At 34.4% G+C, this 24,834-nt stretch overlaps 4 protein-coding genes across 4 annotated transcripts; 1 reads left to right on the top strand and 3 right to left on the bottom strand.

The window, feature by feature from the left end:
• Positions 1–855: 855 nt before the first annotated feature.
• Positions 856–5,058, bottom strand: LOC109795086 (protein FLX-like 1). The gene is made up of 4 exons (XM_020354499.3): positions 4,466–5,058; positions 2,095–2,261; positions 1,643–1,725; positions 856–1,117 (listed from the first exon to the last, which is right to left on the bottom strand). The coding sequence occupies exons 1-4, from the start codon at positions 4,963–4,965 to the stop codon at positions 1,043–1,045; spliced, it is 825 nt and encodes a 274-aa protein (XP_020210088.1). The 5' UTR covers positions 4,966–5,058; the 3' UTR covers positions 856–1,042.
• A 529-nt stretch (positions 5,059–5,587) lies between these two features.
• On the bottom strand, positions 5,588–9,012 carry LOC109817226 (phenylacetaldehyde reductase). Its single transcript, XM_020382441.3, has 6 exons — positions 8,806–9,012; positions 8,556–8,728; positions 8,288–8,473; positions 8,030–8,192; positions 6,357–6,543; positions 5,588–5,918 (listed from the first exon to the last, which is right to left on the bottom strand). Exons 1-6 carry the CDS (start codon positions 8,912–8,914, stop codon positions 5,774–5,776), a joined length of 963 nt encoding a protein of 320 aa, XP_020238030.2. The 5' UTR covers positions 8,915–9,012; the 3' UTR covers positions 5,588–5,773.
• Positions 9,013–13,257: 4,245 nt separating this feature from the next.
• Positions 13,258–15,573, bottom strand: LOC109815678 (ferritin-3, chloroplastic). Its single transcript, XM_020380465.3, has 8 exons — positions 15,038–15,573; positions 14,646–14,729; positions 14,498–14,558; positions 14,321–14,408; positions 14,078–14,139; positions 13,829–13,894; positions 13,677–13,740; positions 13,258–13,605 (listed from the first exon to the last, which is right to left on the bottom strand). The coding sequence occupies exons 1-8, from the start codon at positions 15,346–15,348 to the stop codon at positions 13,556–13,558; spliced, it is 786 nt and encodes a 261-aa protein (XP_020236054.1). The 5' UTR covers positions 15,349–15,573; the 3' UTR covers positions 13,258–13,555.
• A 3,500-nt stretch (positions 15,574–19,073) lies between these two features.
• On the top strand, positions 19,074–22,476 carry LOC109815669 (APO protein 3, mitochondrial). The gene is made up of 2 exons (XM_020380452.3): positions 19,074–19,726; positions 20,764–22,476. Exons 1-2 carry the CDS (start codon positions 19,089–19,091, stop codon positions 21,656–21,658), a joined length of 1,533 nt encoding a protein of 510 aa, XP_020236041.2. The 5' UTR covers positions 19,074–19,088; the 3' UTR covers positions 21,659–22,476.
• Positions 22,477–24,834: the final 2,358 nt, after the last annotated feature.

The following is a 24,834-nucleotide window of genomic DNA, read 5'->3' on the forward strand; positions in this document are numbered from 1 at the left end:
CTCAGCACATACAATGGTTATTAATAATTACGACTAGATATGGATATGTAAGTGAATTATTTAAATCAATTAATGGTATTTGTTAGAAGGTACTAATTTATTATTTATTGTGTTAGTTTTATGTGATTCTTTTTATAACTAATGTGAGCTCATTGTTGCAATTTTTTTCTTTACATTAAAAAATATTTACAGCAATAAAATAATATTTAATCTCTATAGTAACTAATAATGATTATTGTTGTTTCAGAAGTGGTTACTACACAATTTAAGAAAAGTTTAAGCCTCAAGTCTTATATCTAGAAAAAAAAAACATTATTAAAAGAAAAGATTCTAATAAAGATAACTGGTCAGATTTTCTGATAAAGATTATAGAAATACACACCGCATACATTCAAATGATAGATGCATTTCCATGTAAAAATTTTAACGAGTTATGTCTACGTAATTCTTAATAAGCTTTCATTATAGGTTTTGAGACCTATACGTCAAAATGATTAGCGGGGAGCCATGATGCGCGACAGAGTTCATCCTCAACACAAATTTGGTTCACCACAAAGCCTCCACATTTTCCCACCTTTCGGACGAGAGCTTTCAGTGAAAAACTTTTCCAAATCTTCACAGGCCCAATATCTAATACACCACCACCAATAAAAGATTATACCTAAATGTGCAACGATGAAAGATTAAACACAATTGTGGGTGGACATCTTCACCCAAAGCCCTCAACTCCATGCTTCAGGATTAACCATGTACATCTTCAAAATACTTTGCAAACATATAAATTAATAGTTCCGGTTAATTTGTAATCAACGGTGACTAATATATAAACTCGGTTTCCTTTCAGAAGCAGGTAACTGATAACAAATCACAGTCATTAAATTTCTTTATCTGACGGTTAAAACAGGTGCTTCATGGGTGTGTCACCCACTTTCAGATATCAGCAAAATTATATGAGCTGCTATTGTACAAGTTTCTTTGAGGGAGAAGGAGACTTAGGAAAACATTACATTCTTTTCCTTTCTCTTCCTTCAAAAAATAAAGCCTATCTACGCACTTGTGTATGGTGTACTGGCGCTCCAGCTCCATATGGAGAATGTGTGTCAACCCCAGCTTGGATCTGTAAAGTTTAGGAAATTCGAATTATTTATCCTCTTAGTCCTAACATCGTTCTATACATGAGAGTGTGTGTGGTGGTAACTTATTGGGAAAACTATCAAATAAGAAAACAAAATATCCACCTGGATCGGGTGCATACATTCAGCAGTGGATTCAGATGACTTAAAAAAATGAAAACGAAGAAAGATGGGAGTAAGCCATTAAGAAAGTACGTCAATGAGCAAACTGGCTGAGTGTCCGGTCTCAGAAGTAGGTTTTTTAGAAGTTTAGATTTCAGATAATTATGTTAATAAAACATTACAATCTTTTTATTTTTCAATTAAATAAAAAATGTTACATTCAAGAATCATTAGTATTGCTGCCTATTCCTCTATCGATTAAGTGAATAGTGACGGGTTATATTTCAGATGTAGAGTTGAGACACCTTAAGAGTTCTCTTGATGTAACTTGATAACATAATTACTTTGAGACTTTGAGACTAGCAAGCAAAAAGTATATAAAACTTGTAAGAGAGTGGCATGCATACCTGATGCATGCTATAAGAATCAGGAGGGTATGCGATTCCTCCATATCCCTCAGGATTGTCATAGTTTGCAGGGTATCCAGGACCTGCTTAGAAGAAACAACTCCGTAGATTTATAGAATGCGTTCAAGAATAATTAAACTAAACGTGTATTCAATTGTTTTTCTTAAAACAATAAAATAATAATAATAATAATCTCCAAAAAATCTATAAAAAAAAGGCTATATCATAAAAACACCTTTTTCAAAGCTTATACAGATGGATTCAAATAGTGAGAAGAGTAAAAAGTTATAAAAAAAATATATTAAAATGTATTTTAATTAAAAAAAGATTTTCTTTTTCTTTTTAAAAATGTCAAACAGGACACTGATGAACAAAATTTGACCAAATTTTCAAGTTATTCTCGTCTTATTTATTAAGCACTTCAAGATGAATGAGCAAGAAAGCCTAATTACTTGGATTTGCAGATGCAGCCATCACGGCCCTTGCCCTCTTTTCTGCATTAGCCAACTCAGCACGTAACTTTTCAACCTCACGGGTCATAATGATCATATTGTTGTCCATAGCCCGTTTGTGCTCAAGGTTACTAGCATGTGTCTTCTTCTCAAACTCAATAGCATTCCTATATGCATCAGTAAATGAAAATTTAAAGCATGCATATTGCACAATATTCCAGACTGAGTGAATTTTTTTCCTTAGCATCTGACTAGGTGCAGGAAAGATCACTCTTTCAACGGAAAAGATAGTGTTGAATTTGGAAGCTGGAATCAGTAGAGACCAGCCGATTACATAATCTAGACTGAAATTTTTAAGTGACATAAAATCCTAATCGAATACCAACGGACTTTTTTACTTAAAAAAAATATTTTAAAATCCTATGAAATCCTAAACTAATACACCCCCCTAAATCTCATTTTGGTATAGGCTGATGATAACTAGCAACTGAACTGATCACAGGGTTCAATATTAGAAATCAAAGCAAACAAAGAATGAGATATAAATCAAACATGCTTCTATACAGACTGAACAGTACCCATCAACATTAGTTTTCAAACACCTCTTCTAGGAGCTTTATTGGGGCATCTTTAAGTTCTGACGTTCCAAGGAATTCAGACATCTACACAGTTCAAACCAGATTAATGCAGGGTAAGGAATGAAAGAAAATATTAGTGTCAGATATGATGAAGAAAAAAAAAAATGTGACTTAGACATATGTTCTTAACATAATGCCTCCATTCTGAGTGGGTTTAAACAAAATTTTTTATAGAGTAGAATTGTATATATTCATAATAATCCAATAAAATTCTCTCCACTATATGATACTAGACTCCAACTGAACAGACCAAAGTTCTATACCCAAATTGGAAGTTGACCTAATCAAAAGGCCATGTCACCAAGTTAGAGGTCAAGCCTTGGGTTAAATGCTCAAACTGGAAAAAAAACAAACAAGGAAAATAATTGTGATATATAATATTTAAAAGATTTATAATTTGATATTTTGATAATAAAAACAGAAGGATACAACAACAGCCAAGCCTTTCCCCCACCAGATGGAGTTGGCTAATGGATCAAACAATGCCATAATGTTTTAATGTTAATCATCTCTATAAACAAAGAATTGACCGCCAAATCCTTTTTTAATGTTTTCACCTATAGTTTTCTTCAGCCTTTCTCTACCTTGAACAATAACCCTCATGCTTTCTGGAATTGTATTTGCAGCAGGAGATGCATTGGTTTATGATGGTTATGCAGAGTTACTAGAGCATTGAACTTGAAACAAGGTAGAAGACAGAGGACCATTTGCAGTGAGCAACTAAGTTTGGTTGTCAGACAATCTGAGTCTTAAAATCACCATAATCAAGGGCCTCAGAATCAAATAGTTTAACTTGTAAACAAAGCCAAGCAAATGGATTGATAATACAAAATAAATCCAGATGCTAATAGAAAGAATATCAGTATTGTCAATGGCATGAGTCAAATGATAGGCAGTGCCAAAAGCTGAAAAGAACACCAGGGGCACACGGTGTGTGTGGGCTGCCATATTGACATGTGACTCCATTTGAGGGGAGACAAACGTGAGAACAAACACGAAGAACAAATAAAAGCACTTTACTCCCATGATCTCACTGATCCAAACGTGTTTGTATGCTACATTCATTCTGTTTCTGAAAGTCTTCCACCACATCCTAAAGGGAGGGAAACCTAACAACCAATGAGGATGAACAAAACATGGTCCTTGGGGCAGTGCTCACCACCATTCAGCAAAACCAATTAATGCAAGGTCCTGTACAAACTACCCTAACAAGAAAATCCTATAAAAACGACCAATATGTATTTAGTTAGGACTCAAGAAAACTAAACTCAAGTACAAATTGCCCAAAATGTATCCATTCAAGCAAGGTTTTAAATTGGGGTCACAGTGGCAGTCTTGGTTTCATCGCGATCCTAGGAATCGTAGACAAATGCGGCCACAATTGTAGTTGAAATTACAGTCCTAAACAGTTTATTTAAACCTTGCATTCATGACATTACATTGAGCAATCGATATCTAAAATGCTTCGAGGTGCACCTTTCTTACTCCAATCTTTTCACTCCCAAGCCAAAAAAAAATCCATAAAAGCACCATTCCACCAAAAATGCAAAACGAGAACAAAAAGGTCCAAGCCATCTCACTTGAAACTCATTCTTTCAACATGCTAACAATGCACCAACACTAAATAAGTTAATGTTCTCATGAAGCCATTAACACAAACAAACGATGTTCAGACAGAGACACAAATTCACAAAAATAAATAATCAAATTAAATAAATAAATAAACAATTTACCTTCCTCGTTGAACCTCATGGCGCATGGCCTCTATATCGGCCTTGATCGCGGGCACAAACTGCGCCTCCGCGCGCGCCCTCGCGAGGTCACTCTCGACGGCCTGAAGCTGCGTCGCGAGCTCCTTCCGCGCCGCCGCGAGCTCCTGCACGTCCGCCCGCACCCGGTCCAGCTCGGCGCCCATGGCAGCGACGGCGCGGACCTCGGCGTCAACCTTCAGCGACTTCTCGTAGATCTCGCGCACCTCCGCGTCGCGCTCGGCCTTCACCTCGGCAGAGGCGGCGGAGAGGCGGCGGAGCTCCTCCTGAGTGGCGGCGAGGTCCTGCTTGAGGGCGACGTGGATGCCGGCGAGACGCTGGTTGTCGGCGATGAGGGTCTGGATCTCGCGGTGGCGGGCCTCGACGCCTTCCTCGAGGGTGCGGACGGCGGCGGCGGAGGAATACGCGAGGCGCGTCTCGTCATGGCGCGTGAGGGAGGAGTGTGGGTGCTTGCGCCCCGCCATTTGGCGGCGTGGTTGCGTAACCAACTACGAGCGCGAGCGAGAGTGTTTCGTTTTAACTTTATGCGGAATACTATTAGAGCAGTGTGAGTGTGAATGAGCAGAGTGTAAGTTCTTAAAATAATTAAATGTAGATTTTATTATTAATTTTTTTAAAGATGTTAAATTTTCATTTTATTTTTTAAGGGAAATTTTCATTTTATATGTTGATACAAAAAGAATATTCGCATCTACATTAAATTAATATTTTAAGTTGTCATAAAATGGAATGTAAATAAAAAAAAAATATAAAAGCATATATAACTTATAAGACCCTTCAATTGGAAAAAAAACATGTAAATTTTTTTTTAACTTGTTACATTACATAGGAGTGATGCAGCATTGCAGAGACCATTTAAAATTGGATAAAAAGTTTAGATTGTTGCTTATAAGCAATTAATATTGTAGTTGCTCTTATTGTTAAGACTTTATAGTGTGGGAGTCCAAGCGCGGTGGTTAACCTCTCTTAATTTGTAAAAAATCTACATTCTCTAAAAATTAATTTCTAATTTTGGAGAAACTAATTTTGGTTTATGAATTGTTTCAGTTTTTTCTTCTTTTTTTTTTTATCTTTTTACTAGAAGAGTTAATGAAAAAGTTTATTATAAAAACCTAGAAAGTATCATATTGACAATACATATCGTGTGAGAATCATTTTGCAATAGGCATCGAGGAAAAAAGATTATACAGGCTCAACTCATGTGCCATAAGTATTCATAATGCAAACATCACCCATCAGTACTCTGGTTACAAGTAACAGCAGCATCAGCATTTAAGAAAGGAACCCTTTGCTCTTCAAATCCTCTACAGCATCCTTAATAATCTTCTCCATTGGAATGAATTGCAAACCCAAATCAATAAGTTTCTTTGACCCATCCTTGACTCTCAATAATCCCGGCTGGGTATCTCGTTGAATCCTTTAAAGGAAAATGACACAGTATAAGTTTAGTATTGAATGATCACTAGTAGCATTGTACAAAACATATATTTTGATAAAGACGACAATATCCAGATGACTCAGATGAGTCAAATAATTATTCAGCCTCAAATGCTGTAGGTGTACACTATACAGCATGCACTATCCATTGCAGCAAAAGCCATGTAGGGTAAAGAATAGTTCATAACTTATATAAGAAACCACAGCCTAAAGATTGATGGCACACAAGTTAGATTAGTTAGGGCGTGACTGAAAACCATAGCTCCAAATTGTTTGGTGTTCAAATAAGAATAACCAGTTTCTTCAACAAACCCATCCAAGAAGCAAGCAACATGGCTAATTCCTTAATTACCTACCAAAAGATTATTGCATTGTATTACCATTGCCAATAAATCTATCAAGTGTGTGGCTTACTTACCTAGGCACATTATACTCGGGATAAAGTTCAGCAACTTTCGCCACAAAGTCACCATAGTGAGAGATAGCTTCAACACACAAATGCCTACCAGCCGCTGATTGGTTCTCATACACCAAAATATGGGCCAATGCTACATCCTTAAAGTGGACCGATCCCATAAAAAAGTCCTCATACATTTCAGTACAGCCTGCAACACAACAAAGAAAATTTCACAAAGTCTCAGTGGCCCCCTAATAATTATAAATTGGGAATATGTTACATACTAGTTCAACATTAGTATTTGTCAACAAAGGTAGAGCGCAAAAAACTTATGAAAAGGCCACAACATTATCCAACAAATGTACTACCAAGCTATCCTACCCTCTACACAGCAGATCTTATAAAATGAATCTCCACCAAGGCCAACTTTCTTGAATACTTTGGTAACAACAATAGAAGCTTTATCCTACTGCGTGAGGTTGTTTACTCGGTTACATGAGTTGCATAACACCGAACAAAATTATCATTACCTGAGAATTTGAGATGCAAGACCTACTAAAATATGTGATTTCTAATAAATTTCAGCCAATAATAAGAAGTGTTAGAAAGAAAATATCAAAAAGTGTAGCTAGCATTCCTCTAAAAGTTTTATTCCACTAGGTGAGCTCGGTTACTCAGTTACATGAGCCGCATAACACCCTATCAAATTCTTAGGTACTCCGCAAGATCTTTTTTAATAACTTCTAATGTCTTTCTTAGCCTCCCTCTACCATTTTCACATGACTAAACATCATATAATCTACCCTTTTCACATGACTAAACATCGTATAATCTACCCTTATCACATGACTAAAAATCATGTACAAGATGACCGTCCGACCACACCATTTGGCCGCGTCATTCGGATGCATCATTCGGCACGGCACACAGCTGAAAGGCTTATGTCCAAATACATACCCAAACATCTACATTGGCATGGCCGGTAACCGAAAGATACTCACCAGGTCGGCCCGGCCGATGACTGAGAGATACACACCATATCAGCATGCCCGATTGTCGAGAAAGTCCGCACAAGTTTGGCATAACCTGTCGTTTCTGGTGACCGACACCCTATCGGCACTCCCGATGGCCGAAAAGGCCTGAGGAAAACAAGTTATGCAGGTAACTACCCTTAATCAATGGTTAGGGGTTAATCATACGTGCACACTGATTAAGGACGTATTGCCTAATCAAATAACCCTAGTACAGGATCCATGGAAGGCAAGGTCCATTAATGTCATTATAAATAGTTCACATCTTGAGATAATGTCACTGCTCATTAATTACTATCGATATTCGTGTTTGTCCTGACTTGAGCGTCAGAGTGCCTTTTGCAGGTACTCTCCCCCTCACCAGAATATTCGCTAGGAGTTTTCGTTCAGCCTTCAGGATACAATAAGATTACTAGTGTGCCCTTTAAACAAGTACAAATCATATAATCTACTCTCCTCACAATCAATGCCACGATGGCTCTTAGATGGAGTACTTCGGTAAGACCACCATTAAATTTGAGGAGTTCCCTAATTCACATAGTCAATATTAAGAGAAAAAGAAAACAAATCAAGCCCACCCACCAAGACCAAAGACAGTTCTACAGCAAAATTAGAAAGAAAAAATTGCTAAAACCAATTGATTAGCCACCTATATTAGTTTACCTTGAAGAAGGCGCACGAGCATGATCATGCTCGCATTAAGCCTCGGAGGAATAACAGGACCCATCACAGTCCCAGGATTCACCACCACAACATCCAACCCATGCTCCTTGGAAAAATCCCAAGCCGCTTTCTCAGCCAAAGTCTTCGACAAAGGATACCACAACTGTTCCACACACACAAAAACACAAACACTTAAAGCACATCCAGAAAACACAAAAAAAAAAAAATGAAAATGAAAGATTAGAAATCCTCGCTAACCCCCTTTTGCTTGCAATATTCAACATCGGTCCAGCACTCCTCCGTCTTGGCAACATCGCTGGGCCAATTGGGACTCGGCGTAATCGCGGAGATGGAGGACGTGAGCACCACGCGCCGCACCCCTGCTTCCTTCGCCGCCGCAAGCACGTTCAGGGTTCCCTTGATCGCCGGGTCCAGAAGCTCCTTCTGCGTACGGAACCAAAATGGGGTTTAGTAAAAAGCGAAAAAGATTGAAAATTTAAGAGAAGTTAGTTTGTGGGGTTGGGACCTCGGGGTCGTGGACTTGGTCGACAATGCAGGGAGAGGCGAGGTGGAAGACGCCGGTGCAGCCGCGGAAGGCGGCGAGGGCGGAGTCGGGGCGGAGGAGATCCATCTGGAAGAGGCGGAGGCGGGTGGAGGCTCCGTCAAGGGATTGAAGATGCTTGGTCTCGGCTTCATCGTCTGTTGTAAAAAAAGTGAAGTTAGAAAGGTCACAATGAAAATGAATGAATGAAATGAAAGTGTGTGGGGATGGTAACTGAGATTTTGGACGGTGGCGTGAACGGTGTAGCCGCGATCTAAAAGGAGATGGACGAGGCATGAACCAATGCAGCCGCTGCCGCCGGTAACGGATACCACCTTCTCCATCTGCGACTGTAACAGTGTCACAGTGTGGCTGTTGCAGATAAGCTACTCTTGTATCATCAGTATGTGTTCTATTTAGTAAGAACCTCAAGTTATTTTCTTGTTCTGGTAGTGTTTGTTTGGTAATGGTTTAAATAATTTGCTGTCTATTTTTTTAATAATTTAAAGAAAAAATTTAGAATTAAAATGATTATTTTTTTAATATAGAAGCTAAAAGTAATTTATATACATCTTTTTATTTAATTTTAAAATAAATGTATAAATTAATTTTAATTTGTAAAAAATTAATATAACTTTTATTTTTATATATATTTTTAATTAGTGGGAAAAAGAAACAACAAAAGAAAAGATAAACATAAATTAAATACTTCTTAAACATAAAGTCTTCATCGTATCCTCTAGCAACAACAAAGATGTACGGGTAGAATAAGAAGATCACACAATTAAAGTGTTAAACCAGATAATCTCAATTTTAACAAGAGAATTTATTATTTTATATTTTTTACGATAAATATGATAGAAATAAAGGTTTCGTGATAGAATTGGGTAAAACTCTAAATTTAGAAATTAAAAGTGAGTTAGTGGAACTCTCTCCTTGCTTGATAAGAGAAATTGTCACTTTGTGAATATGATTCAGGCACTATATTTAGAAAATCATGTTGTTGAGTTATAAATAAACCATGAAAAATTGTTAATAAATTCGCATTTGTATTTGAAGTAAAATCACATGAGCATGTATATCTCTTTATCTAATTCCCAAGTTGATCTCTAAAAACTCCTAAAAAATTGGGGGGAAAACTTGGGTTTTCTTTGGAGCTACCATTTTTATACATCTTAATAAAGTGCTTTGGAGGTGGATTCTAACCTATCATGAAGTCTTGATACTGAGAAGATGAAACCACAACCATTTGATTAATGTCACTAATCAAGCATTGAATTTGATTTATAATAAATCAATGTTACCACACTATATCCTAGAATACTTCAATGTTCCTAAACCTCCAAATGTATCATGTTATCACAACAAAATGAACCCCTCTCAAACCAATAGAATGACTTTGCAACTAGGTAGCAACAGTTATTTGATGATCATTTGCATATAATGAAAATTGGAGAATGCTCCATATGATATTGGCCTTATTACAATCCCTCAACATATGCAAAATTGGTTCTTCAGGATCTCCATACCTATTACAAGAAGATTAATAAATACTTATAACAATTAAAAGTGTTAGTTGGAAGAGAGTTATGACTAGCAAGCCATAAAAAGTGTTTAATACTTTCTTGGAAAAGGAGTAGACCACAAGATTCAACATTAAGCAAAGTACTATGAATAAATCGAGCTTGTGTAATCCATTGGTAAGCAAACTTGGTAGTGTACTATCCATCAAAAGGAGAATCCCAAATGATCATATCCTACATGTCTTTAACCAAAAAGTTACGGCTAATGAAAGCTTTAACCTTATTTGTACATTGTGTTGATAATAAATTTGTACAGGTAGGCTTCGGCACATCGTTCGGCACAACATGTGGCCGAATAGACTACACTCGGATTGTCTTCATGAAGGCATATTAGCCACCAACACCAAATCGGCCCAGTCAAGGGCCAAAAAGAGTTGTGCCAGATCAGCTAAACTCGACGTTTCTTGCCGACACCTGATCGGCAACCCCGATGGCCGAAAGGACATGAGTGAAGTAATTTATGGAACCAATAATCATCCCTAAGTAGTGACTAAAGGTTTATCATGCGTGTAAGTCAATTAAGGGTGTATTACCTAATCTGGTAATCTTAGTATAGGGCCCATAGAGGGTAGAGTCCATTAATGTCACTATAAATAGTTCACATCTTGAGGTAATGTCACTGTTTATTAATTATTATCGATATTCGTGTTTGTCCTTACTTGAGCGTCGGAGTACCTTTTTGCAAGTACCATGCCCCCTCACTGGAATATTCGCTAGGAGCTCTCGTTCGACCTTCATGATACGAGAAGATTACTAGTGTGTCCTTTAGACAGATATAAAATTCAAATTTCATGAACGATTATTATTAACATGGTAAAGCTACAAATTTAAATCATTCGCATGGGTATAGTCAACAAATTGATAAAAAAGCGTCATCTGTGCTCCACCAATCAAACTAAATAGTGAAATGGCCTTGCCCTACTCTATATCGAAAGCCATATTAAAGAATTGGTGTCGCCTTAATAATAAAGGAGCACAAATAGAAATCACCAAGATTGACACAGATGTAGAAAATAGACTCTCCTTTGAGATACTTGTTAGCTAGCAATGAAACGCAAAACTTGTTGGGCTCATTAACTGAAGCCCAAACATGTTTTCCAAGAAGTGCAACATTCACCTTTCTAACAATTCAAATACCCCGAGCACAATGAGATTTGAGTTTAACAATAATGTCTCACTTGACCTAATGGTTGGAAGAAGAGCCCTATATAAATTACCTTGTGAGCTTATCAATTTCATCACAAACACTACTAAGCAATCAAAAGTTTCGCTTAAGATAAATAGGTATGAAATTAAGCACTAACTTAGCTAAAGTCACATTTCTTGCATGACTAAGCATATTGGTCTTCCAACTAACAAGGTGAGCTTTTATGTGATCCAAAATATAATCAAAATCCCACTTTTCATTCTACCACCTAGAAGAGGAAATCTTTAGTATTTGCTAAAGTTAGTGGTATAATAAAAAACCTACAATACTATCAACTTTATTCACCTTAACTTTGAAGATATTGCGAACGATTAAGAATCTACACTTCTGTAAAATAATTTTAAGACTTAAGGCCTTACAAATTAATTGTTTTTTGGTTTAGTACATAGCATTACCTTTTGAAAATTTTAAATTAAGTCTTCAATTTTAAAAGTTTAATTCAGTCCTTAATTTTTTTTACGGTTTTTTAATCTATGTCAAAAAATTTTTTTGTAGCAATTTGAAAATACCATAAAAATAACATTTGAAGTTATTTTAATATCTCTAAATACTTAATTAAAAATAAATTATAAAAAATCAAAGATGTAATTACAAAACTTTTTAGTTTATAGATTTCATTAAAAATTCTCGAAAAAAAAATATAGGACTTATTAATGTATTAATTTTTTATTTATAAATATCCATGCAGAAGATTTTCAAATATGCAATTTACTATAACTAATAGCTTGTGGTTCGTATTTTTCACACGTGGTTTATCTTTTAACCTAAGAATAAAAACTTTAAAAAATAATGTATTTCATACATCACTTTTCGTTTTTTGAGTACTGTAATTCTGTCTACTCAGTGTAAAAATATTCTCGTCAAATTTTAAATTAATATAGGTGGTAAGTTTAGTAACTTCATAATAATTATTTTGAAATTCATATTAAAAATATTTTTTTATGAATTATTAGGATATTGAAATTGTATACAAATTTAATTTAATTTTTATTTGTTTTCATATTAAATAGTAAATATCTTATAAATTGTAAGCAAAAATCACAATTAAAACCCCATAATTTGTGTTTAATATATGAATTATTTTTTAAAAAAAAATTAAGTTTTTGTTTATTGAATATCGTAAAGATGACAAGTACATATTTGTTACTTAAACATATGGTCAAAGTTTGAATACTATAAAAAAATATTTGTCAAAAAATATCAACTTAGTTCAATACTTCTAAAAATTGGTTATCCGCCAATATTCTATAAGAATTCACTTAGTCAATTTGCAACATGGTTGATTATAATTATTTTTTACTTCTTTTAACAATCACAATAATTACATATACACTTAATAATATCCTATAAATATTACATGCATTTAAAAAAGAATTTATATTTTAATACTGTTTAATACATCTAACAAACATGAAATATTTCTTTAGTTAGCATTTTTTTAGTTCCTATGATTTAGTACCTTTAATTAATTGATCTTTTTGAACAATATACTTTTGTGAGAAAAAAAAAGGCCAAAAACATTTTTTTTGTTCTTATACAAATCTTTGAAAGCAAAAACACAGATTAAAAATAAGATGACAATTTACTAATAAAAAAATAGGACATGAAAACAAAAATAAATGAGACCTGAGATTGATTTTTTTTTTATCAAAGATAAAAAAAACTTAAATACAATTATACAAGAACTAAAATTAGAATCGGAATTTTATAAATTATAAGTCAACCATTCCGAATCAGAAGTGACTAGCGTTTAGAATTTTGGCAACGATCGTCGTTTAACATCATTGAAGGGGGCGAGGTTGAGAGATGAGACGTGAGGCCTTAAATTTGACACGAGGGATAGTAATAATAGCAACTTCTACTTGGATTTCTACTTATAAGTTACTAAAAGACTGTGTTCAAGCTCAATGAATAGCTTCATTAGTTTGCATTTGGCATTGGCAATAATCATCTAATATTGGAGTAACATATACCATCTTTGTTCAAATGACTAAACACATTTATGCAAAAGGAGAAGCCTCACATTTACTGAGATTCAAACCTAACTAATTTGACTAGACTAACATTTCAAATAAAAGCAATAAAAGAAAACTAGGACAAATCAAAAACAGTAACGAGATTGTTGAAAATATGCATCTGAGTTCATGGGAATAAAGTTTTCTGCTTAAATGCTAATGGGAAATATTGTAGATAAATCATGCAGCTACATCTCCATTAAGGAGCATCTGATCAAAGTGCCAAACACCTGCAAATCCAACAGTAATTAATATAGTACTTTAATTCACCACTAAGTATAAGGTGCAAGTAACAAATTACCATGTCCTTTGCCAACCCTTCTTAACTGAGCCACATATTCTGAGATCTTCTTAATGTCTTCCACCTTAACAAAAAAAAAAAAAAAATTAATTTGAACATTTTTTCCCATTATACTCAGCTACTCCTAACAGCAATAGATAGAATCACACTACCTGACCAACCAAAAACGTGCTTTCAAGAAAGTCAACCAATTGCACATCATTGTTTTCATTTGCTAACTGCAGTGGTGATAAAATACTAGTTATTGTTATTAAACAACATTGTCACACTGTATAAATAAAGCAAAACAAAAAGACATGTACTTGAAATTTGAAATTTTCCACAAGGGGGGCAGTGAAATTAGAAGATTCAGGTTGAATTGACAAAACTAATGAGAAAATAGAACTATAAAAGTGACATACGCTGTGCAAATTTAGAAGCTTCTCATTATTCAGCCTTTCCAAAGACAATGCAAGTTCCATTGCTGAGAGAACGAGCGAGGAAAAATAGTAAGAAAAATTAGAGAAACCACCCAAATTCATAAATAATAGAACAAAACAACACTCATTACACAATAGCCAACAAGGTAAAAGCTAAAAAGAAAACAGATTTAAAACTTCAATATTTATTAAATACAATATACAAAAAAAAAAATAAAAAATTACCATGTAATGCATCACCCTTTTCTTCGTCATCAAACTCAGAAAATGGCATCAGCATTGTCTGCAGCTGAACCCTGCCTCCTCTCTTATTCTGGTAATATCATCAAGAAAAAAAAATTACAAAACTAATGCTAGAAAAATTACTGCTATGAAATGTAAGTCAATGATGTAACAAAATGCCTGATATTCCATCATCATCTCAGCATGTTGTCTTTCCTCCACACTTGATTCCTTGAAAAATCTGCAAAATTGTATGTAATTTACAATCAAATTCAGGTCATGCTAAAATTCAAATTACAAAATAAGCTAAGATTTTGGAGGTTAATACTTGGCCAATCCCTTCAGAGCAACATTGTCTCTGTCGAAGTAGGCATACATGGCATGATACACGTAGGAGACATTGTATTCCACACTGAATCAAGAGAAGAAGAAAAATAGCATAAGATGTTTCCATGAACATAATACAAATTAATTAACACTTATGTTCCTCAAATTAACCCTCAGTCCCTCACACAACAGAAAAAAGAAAAAAATAAATCTTACTACAATCATTCATTTCCAAAAATCTTGCTATAATTTCTCAAGAACCCCATTATATTTATTAACAATGTCATCCTAATAACTGTGCTAACTAAGCATGCATCCATGTCAAATGTGTGAGAGAAATGAGAAAAGGACTAACTAATATCATAGAAAACAATAAAACATGATGAAACTCACTTGATCTGTGCATTGAGTGCAGCCTCGCACTGATCAGAGTATTTTTGTCTTGCCAGTGATGCATGGGGCAGTGTGGGGATGACAAGAAGCTCTTTTTTCACTTCCTCAAAAGGTTCAAACGCTATATCCAAAACCTGTTGGTTCTTAGCCTCCTTTGAGGCCATAGCCACAACCCCATAACCCACATTTCTCCTGGAAAATCTCACACCCTTCACAGAGTTGAAAAAAGGTGCAGAGGAAGACAGAGAAGGAACAAGCTTTGCTCTATCAGAGAGAGAAGCATAGATGGATGAAGAACTTCCCAAGAGCATGGTCAGAAGATTCAGAAGAAGATAGAGAGAAACACAAGAATGGTTTGGAGCAAATTGTGCAACTGAACGTGAAGTGTGCTAGTAGTTTTCAATATTTTTCCTTATAATAAGATTAATTAGAGAATAATTAACTGTTCAGATTAGTTTGACTTTTTTTTAAGAATTGATTCATCCAACTTTTCCGCAACAATAAGATTATCTAGTTATGAATTCACCGATTCCTCACTCTTCTATAACCCTCTTCCTCTGAAGTGGGAGAATATTGGATGGATCACAAGTTCTGCATTCATATTTTAATAGATTTTCATTTAATGTTTATTTTTATTATGATTTGAAGTATTAAAATCAGATGAGCTTATCTAGTTTTTTCCCCTCAAAATGTGTAGAGGAACTCCATCCGCATTCATCATGGTTAACCGACATGGTCACACTTTTGTTGTGCAAAGAGTAATTGCTATATCATTTTTTATACAAAGCTTAAATTTTGTAAAAAGGAATAGAAGAAAATTAGAAAAGGAGTTATTTTTATTTTTCCTTTTTAACAATGCGAAGAAGTTGCTTTTTTTTTTTTTTTTTTTTTATAATCGCTAATTGTCTACTTTTATTTTTCTCCTAGACAAGAGAAATTCTGTAGTGAGTAATGACTAAAATTCTACTGTTGAACCCAATGTGTACAATTTAAAAACAAAATTGTGTTCGTTTCTATCTTTTTTTCTTCTTTTTTTTTACCTCTTTTTAATTTTTTTTTTTTTTTGCTATAACGGTTCCTTTTTTCTATCCGAAGAATAAGCAATTACTAGTTACTTAAAAAGGGCTGAAGCCCCCCTTTTCTAAACCATCAATTTAGTTTCCCACTCTATCTTATTTAATCCTTAAAGCAATAAAATTATATAAAGAATTATTCCGAATAGTCATCAATTTAGTTCATGAGTTAGTACAATTCTCTAACATCCAAGGATTAATTTAATTTTTTTAATACTTGAAGGATTACTTATTATGATTTATTATATTTGAATAATTATTTATATAATTTTCTTACTTGAAGGAAGTAATAAAGGAAATGCTTTATAGATGAAATTGAGGGTTTACTTTTTGGTTAAATAAGCTTGCTAATGGATGCTAAATTATCTCTGGTAATTAACTAGATCCTTATATTTTTAGTATCAAAATGTCAAGGCCTATTTGGAAAAAAAAAAAATAAATTAAAATCATTTTCAATAAATTTTTATTATGTTAGAGTTTATATTATAAGTGTTTAATATAACACTGTGAAATTTTTTTAATGCTTGTTGATTTATTCATTAAACTGATTGTGTGTTTAGTTGTTTAATTTTTGCAAAATTTTAAGGATTAAAAAATTATTATGAGTTTAGTTGTTTATGAGTTATTTTAAATTAAGGTCAAAGTTAATAAAGTTTAAAGGAAGATATATAAAAGTTTCTTAAGGTTTAAACTTTATAAATTCATTTTTTAAGAAATTTAGAGAAAGGAACTCTAGAGTTAAAGAGATTTTCTTCTTCTTCTGATTCCACAAGAGCATTCTACAATCCTTCCCTGGGGTTAGTTGAGAAGTTGTGCCTAGATTTAAAGTTTCTAAAGCTAAAAATTTGAGTGAGAAGTTGTTGTATGAGAACTTAAAGTTTTCAATTTTTCTTTCATCTTCTACCTCTTTCTTGGTGATCAAAGGTAAGGGAAACTTGTTGATTTATAATTATTATTATTGTTGCTTGGAATTATCATTTTATAGTTGTGTTGTTCGATTGAAATGTGAACATGAGATGTTTTTTGGTTGGTTATTGTTGAGTAGGAGGAGGAGGAGGAGATTGTTGGATTGTGTTATATTGTGGTTGCATGTTGCTTTTATGGTTGCAATTGAGTAGTTGATGATATATAATTATGTTGTTATGCCCGAGATGCTTGTTTTGGACTGATTTTCAAGTGAATTGAGCCAAATTGTGATTCTACCAAGTGTAAAAATCGTCATTGCACCAAGCACAATTTCATCACACCAAGCGCAACTTCATTGCACCAAATGCAACTTTTTGTGTCGAACATAAGTTAGAAGGGAGCTCTCTAATTTGGTCATGTCTAACATGGATCGAGAGGCGTCAAGTGTGATTACCTTTGGAGCTCTCTAACTTGGGGATGTTGAGCCAAGGTTGAGTAACGTCAGGCGTGATCAAGTTACCGACTCTTTGCCTAGATGATGTCGGGCATAGATTTTGTGGCATCGAGTGTGGGTGAGGAAAAGGCTCTCTACCTGAAGGATGTTGAACATGAGTTTTGCGACCCTAGGCGTGGTGTACTAAAAAACTCTATCTCATTCCCATCGAGTGCAAGTAGTATGATGTCAGGCGTGGGCGAGCTAGAGGCTCTTTGTCTCACCAGCGTCAAGCGGGGCCCTAATGAATGAAAAACCTTACTTAGTGATTTTAAATGTTGAATTCAATATAATAGTTGTGTGACATGACGATGTTTAGAGTTAAATATGTTGAAAGTTGATCAATAATAGAGTTGCATGATGATAAGATGTGTAGTGTTGAAAGAAGTTGTGTTGTGAATGCTTAATGTATGTAATTGAGTTGTGATGATTAAATTAGGATTAGAGGAGAGATATTGTTTTAAAAGATAAATATTCCATTGAAAGAATATGGTGTTGTAGTGCCTTGAGAGCCTAGTTGAAAATCTCTTCTTGAGTATAGTTGTCTTTTGAAGTGGAGTATTGAGTTTCCTATAAGTCCTTAGTATGTGTTTGGAAAATTGTTCAAAACCCTGTTGAATGGACTTTTTTCACTTTCCGATGTAAAAAAGTCAAAGCAAGTGGTGTGTTGGTTTTCAGTTATGTTAAACGTAACTGTAAAACAAACACACCCTTAGTTGATACTGTATAGGGGTAAGATTGAGCCATACTAGTGTAAAAGTGACAAACTAAGTAAGGTACAAAATCAAGGGTCAAAATCCACAACCGAGTATTGAAAAAGGATGCAATATTTGGAGGGTAGTTGATATGTTAATTCCATTTAGGCTTAGTTATGCATACTAAGATCATGTAGGCTTACACCCAAGTTGTTCCATTCCCAATAGGAATACTGAACTTTCCTAATCTAAGTGGTGAAATTCAATAAATCATGTTATTTTGTGGATTTGATATCCAAATTTGTTGTTAATCTAGCAAATCTAAAAAAATTACATTATTAAGTTGGTTTGGTCAGGTTAAATCACTTAAATTAATCACCACATTGTAAGAGATCTCTTACTTGATATTAATGATGACACATTGTGTTATAAGTTGATGTGTTGTTTAGTTGTTATGTAATTATTTTCTTGACAAGTTGTATTGTCTATAAACTGTATTAACATGTTGAAAGATGTTAAGTTGAAAGTTGTGCTAAATGTGGAGTTGTTATGTTGTTTCTATAATATGTTGATGTGCTTAATATATGTTAAGTTTAAATGATAGTAGGTTATATAATAATGATACAAGTTGAGTTGTTATGCTTTAGAAGTTGATATGATGATATTAATGGTATAGTTGTATTTTACTTTTTTATATTTGTTGTTTTGACTTTTGTATCAAACATTGAAACTTGAGGATAAACCGTAATATCAGTTGGACCAATGAACAATGGTAAATCAGGTCTAAATAAATTGTTTTTATATATATTTTATATGCTAAAATACTAATTTTAATAAGAGATCAAAATCCGAATGAACATGATACGTTGGTTTTTTGTGTGGTCATGCAACTTTCTTTTGGTCAAGTACATCACCTAGGCCCAAATTCAATTTTCTCAAACCCAAGAAACCCCATTCATGGACTGAAGAACCAAACCCAGTTTGGGTATGGGCTCATTACTTCACGGCTTTACCCCTCTCTATGGACCTCGGTCGCTTCACGAAACTCAGAGTTCCCCCAAAACGACGCCGTGGCTCCGCCACGTCAATCTCCGCTCCTTCAGAACACCATTTCCCGGCAAGGCGGCGAGGACATGCGCGCCACCGTCATCCTTCCGAAGCTTTCTCTCCCGAAGCAACTACCGCACCGCTTAAAGATAACCCTATCCTTCGCGTCGGAGACTTGGCCGGCGCCGCCGCCGTCCGTTGACGATGGATTCCCATACTCCGACGTGCCGAAGCCTCGGCGGAGAAACTCGGAGAGGAAGGCGTACGTGACGCCGATGAAGGTTCTGATTGAGAGAGCGAAGGCGGAGAGAGAAGCGCGAAAGGCGCAGCCATGTAGGGTTTTGGCAGAACCACCGGACAACGGCTTGTTGGTGCCGGAGCTGGTGGAGGTAGCTCGTCGCGTTTACCAAGCTCGCGGCTCGCTCCTCTTCGGTCTGAGTCAACTCCTCCGAGTCATTCCCGTTTTGCGCTGCCGGTATTTAAGTTGATTGATTTGTTTCATGTTTCTGTTTTGCTTTTTAGTTTTTTTATTGCTACTCAATTCTGACGTAGAAATTGCTTCTAATTGAGAAATTATGTTTTCTACTTTTGTCTTGCTGGTGATTGGTTTTGCACAATTGCATTTCACACAAAATGAGTGAAATGTTGCTAGGAAAATTGATGTTAAAATTGCGTTATAGACTTCTGTAAGTGTGATTTAAATTTAATATATATATATATATATATATATATATATATAGAGAGAGAGAGAGAGAGAGAGAGAGAGAGAGAGAGAGAGAGAGAGATTGTGAGTATTGCTTAGCAAAATTGAATGTTGTTGATTGCATAACAGAATTTGAAGTTAGGATCATATGCCTACTGTTCCAACTCTTACAACTAGGCCAACACTTCCGGTTGAATTTGTTCCATTTGGTTTTTCTTTCCTTTGTTAGTTTATTCATTAATCTTGGTTGGATAATTTTTTTCAAAAGTAATTATAAGAGAAGAAATTAAGAAAGTAAAATAAATCGAACTTCTCTCATAAGTTAAAATTAACTCATGTCTTTCAACTTTTGGAGAAATTAGACGAGTATGCAAGTTGATTTTAACTTATTTGAGAAACTCAATTCATCTTTTTTTTTTCTTCTTTTTAAGTGCTAACAAAAAAGTTTACCCTAACAGGACTAAAATCGTATATAAAATTTTAAGACTTGGGGATTGAACAACTTATGGGTTTCGATTTGGTATTTGAGTGTGTTTCTGTGTTCCTTTAGAAGTTAATTTCGTTTGGAGCATCATGAGGTCCACATTGGTTATGTAGGAAGACTAAGAGATCATGTACCGATGTGTATTTGATGATGACAATAACCATGGGCTGTATGGGAAAGGGCCTACTAGAACCAGCCATAGTATATACTCCTGAACTTTTGGGGTTATATATTTGGGCTTTATACTGTTTTGTAGTGAAAATCCAACAATTTCATTGGCTTGTACTTGTTGGCTTCACGTTTAATGGTGATTTCATATTATCAGGCTTTGTAATGAGGTCCACATTGGTTATGTTGGTCATGAAATTCGAACATGTACTGGACCTGAGAGTTTTTCGCGGAATGCAATGCATGTTTGGACAAGGGGAGGGGTTCGAGATGTGGTTTCTTATCCTAAATGCTTTCATCTTTATGACCGTGTGGGTAAGCCAAGAGTTGGGCATGATGAAAGGTTCAGTGTTCCCCGTTTACCTGCCATTGTTGAACTCTGTGTACAAGCAGGTCTAGACCTTGAAAAATATCCTACTAAAAGGAGAACAAAACCTGTGTATTGTATTGAAGGAAGAATTGTTGATTTTGAATCAGTTGTGAAAGAGGATGAAACTAAAATAAAATATTCCTTTGAAAATGACAAACCTTTTGTGAATTCATCCTCTATGTTGACCCAACCTGTAGAGAAGGTCCATAATGTATTGGAGAGCAACGTAAACCATCTGAATCAATTGAATGATGAAGAAAGGAGCAAATTAAGGGATTTAAGTAAACATACACTGGACTCGTGGATTGAGATGATATCAGGTGCAAAGAAGATGATGGAGAAGTATACTGTGAATACCTGTGGCTATTGTCCAGAGATTCAGGTTGGTCCCAAAGGACATAAGTTGAGAATGTGCAAGGCTTCAAAGCATCAGTCTCGAAATGGTTTACATGCGTGGCAAGAGGCAACAATAGATGACCTTGTGGGTCCAAATTATGTATGGCATGTGGAGGATCTGAATGGGCCTGCTCTGAATAACAATCTAAAGAGATATTATGGGAAGGCTCCTGCTGTGGTGGAACTCTGTGTGCAGGCTGGGGCTCCCATTCCTGATCAATATAGGAGCATGATGAGATTAGATGTGGTTTCCCCTGATCGAGATGAAGTCGATCTTGTCGCCTAAATTGTCATCCCTTTTTGAAGATGGACAGTATATGTTCTATCAACTTTTGGACTTTTGAGTTTTAATCAATTCAAATTACGTGTCCTTTGCTAGTTTTTCTGTTGTGTGACTATATAGGCCGTAAAGCCCATATGCTCTGACATTATGTTACCTTCAGAAAACATACACACTTGAAGAATTCCAAAAAAAAGTATTGCATTACCTTGTTCCCGGTTGCATTAAGCACAAATTGTGCAGTTTCTTGTGAGATAGTGTACTGTTGACACTGGAGTTGATACTATGAAATGCCACACAGCACCTAGTCCAACCCGTCAATGCTTATAAATGAAGGTTCTTGCTGCTGGCATCAAAATAAACCTGATCTTCAAGTTGTTGCAGTCCAAAATTATTGCAAGAATACTATAGGTATAGTCTTTAGAAGTTTAGTTTTTACTTCAACCATTGGTATGACCGTGTGAAAGTAAAAGCTGATTTATCTCAGAATTTCTCGCAATCACCATATTTGTTGAATTTAAAGATGACCGATGGAATTCGAAAGGAGGTTCAACAAGACTTCTAGGCACTTGTTTTGTGGGTAATTGTTGCAGCTAAAGGTAAAATTGTTGCAGGATCCATCCATTTGTCAAAGCCATCTCTTGTCACAATATTTTTGGACTTCACTTAGGTTTCTAGCAGCGGAGCTTCTTCAATTTTTCATCTCTTTTATTGTATATTTTAATTAATTATTTCTTCTTTTGCATTGCAATTAGCAAATATTCGTTCTCTGCTCTCTCATTTCCATTTTATTAGCAGAAATGAAAAAGAACAGATTGATTTCATGTATTGGTAGCTACCTTTACCCATTGGTTGTTACTTGTTTGAGAGTAATGAAACTACAGGAAAAAATACTTAAAATTAGAATTGAAGAATAAAAGAAAAAAATTGTTTTAAAAAATCAGTTTTTCTTTATCACCAAATAAAATAAAATTATCCTTATTTATGTTTCTTTTTCACTCTCGATTTTCTTTATTTTCCAAAAAGGACATTAATTAGATTTTGGTAACGAACTTCCGATTTGATCGGCATAAATTTTATGTCCATTTTTAAATGTACGAACTTGGAGATTATTATATGACAAGCTTATATCATGCGTGACTGTTTTTTTTATAATTAAAATCAATGTAATCTTGAAAATTCATGTTGACTTTCAATATACAAATTATTGGAAAGAAACTTCTAATCGAGTATAAAGACTGTGTACAGATAGTATAAATAGATTTATACTATTATTTAATCACAAATATTGTCAAATATAATAAGTTTGTTTATTTTTATAATTATTATCTTAAAAGTCATACTAATTATGATTTTTTTAATTGGTAGATAGTGTAATTTTTTTTTTCTTTGCAAAGTCATACTAACAGTACATAGAAACTACTAGTTGTTTGCCAGTGCAAAATAAATTATGCCGCAAATTTTGTAAAAGTAATCAGTATTATATTTTTGCATGTAAACATTATACGACTTCGATCTGTATGAAACTATCAATGAGTTAAAATCAGCGGCTAGAGCGAGGCCCAAGGAGATAATGGACTCGTTTGCACATTATGGAGACACAACACCTATTTCACGTGATTTCTGTGGTCTCTTTCAAAGCTCAATTGTAAATTCGTCATTCAGGAGAATCACAGAAATGTGCCCCTAGATTTATAGCTGCAGCTGGCAGACACAGTTTAAAGAGTAGCTGTGAATTATGAAAAATCACCTGAGGAGACACCCTAACAAGAAAACTGTGATATATGCAATGCAAATCCATATGCCTATTTATGAGAGTTGGTGTACATATATTGTGTGTATGTTACTACCTAAATTGAACTACACATGAATAAGGGACCCTCCAATAGTACTGTTGAAAATTTGAACCCATGAGTATACTCTTCAAAGTGTCACAGTCTCGCAATAAAAGAGAAGAAATTGACAGCCCAAGGGAGATGATAAATTAATTACTAAATATTCAACTGTAAACATGGGTTAGTTTTTAAAGTTATTCATAATTAAATTTCTTTTATACATGTCTCTCATTTATTGTTAATTCTATTTTTCATACATTTATTTATAACTAACATTGAATATAACACTAACTTAAAATAAATAATATTTGAAATACAATTTGAATTTATGATAGAATTAATTAAAAATAATTATATGAACCGCTTTTCTTTCATCTAATGATTTGTCTTTACTTATTAATAAGACCAGATTTTATTTGGTAATAATAATTAAGACCGGATTATATTATATTATATATGTAATAAATAAGTTGGTCCTTCAGGCTCAATAGACTATTTAAAGATTTGCAGATGGGGTCCAATGTATAAGTTCCTTCTTTATAGACAAGAATTCGAGAAGTGATTCTAATGACATAAACGTACTCTTTTTAGTTTTTTATTTTCACTTTTTTGTTAGTTGCTAATCCAAAACAAGAGCGATATATTAAAAAATGTTGTCCGAAATTTTTTTAAGGAATTTCTGAGTCTCTGACTGGAGTTTTATATACCATATATTAACAAGATAATAACTAGCCTTATTGTGGCTGTAGCAGAGATACTCATGATTTTATATAGACCAATAAACCAATTCAATTTTCATTACTTTTCCTTGATTACCTTCACATTTTCTTCCCTGAAAGGAAAAGGGGGAAATATATATAGGATGAGAAAACTCCAATTTCAATATCAGGGCAAACTGTCAAAAGGAATAAAAACTTCCTTTTCTTCTGCTGATTATAAGTTGAACTCGTGGACAGTGACCAACATTATTAGCTTGTGAACTATAGGTCGACCTAATAAAGGGTTTGAAGGAATTGAAATTCCAATTTCTATTCTCCTTACTGCCTTTATAAAAAAAAGGGGGGGAAAACACAATTTTTCTGTTACTTCATTTATTTTATTTTTTGAATTAATGTCAGTCCTGTGATCTTCTTTCGTTAATGGTTATACATATGTTGCTCTGACCCAATACATAGAAGTTGCTAGTTTTAGTCACTAAAAATACAAATATAATGTGTTTTGGTCCTTACCCTTGGTAGTCGTCCACTTTGTTAATTTAGGCTACTACAATATAGCTGCAAATATATATATATATATATATATATATATATATATATATATATATATATATATATATTGCAATATGCC

This window comes from Cajanus cajan, chromosome 9 (genome assembly GCF_000230855.2).
Source record: "Cajanus cajan strain Asha chromosome 9, NIPB_CcT2T_4, whole genome shotgun sequence".
Lineage (NCBI taxonomy): Eukaryota > Viridiplantae > Streptophyta > Magnoliopsida > Fabales > Fabaceae > Cajanus > Cajanus cajan.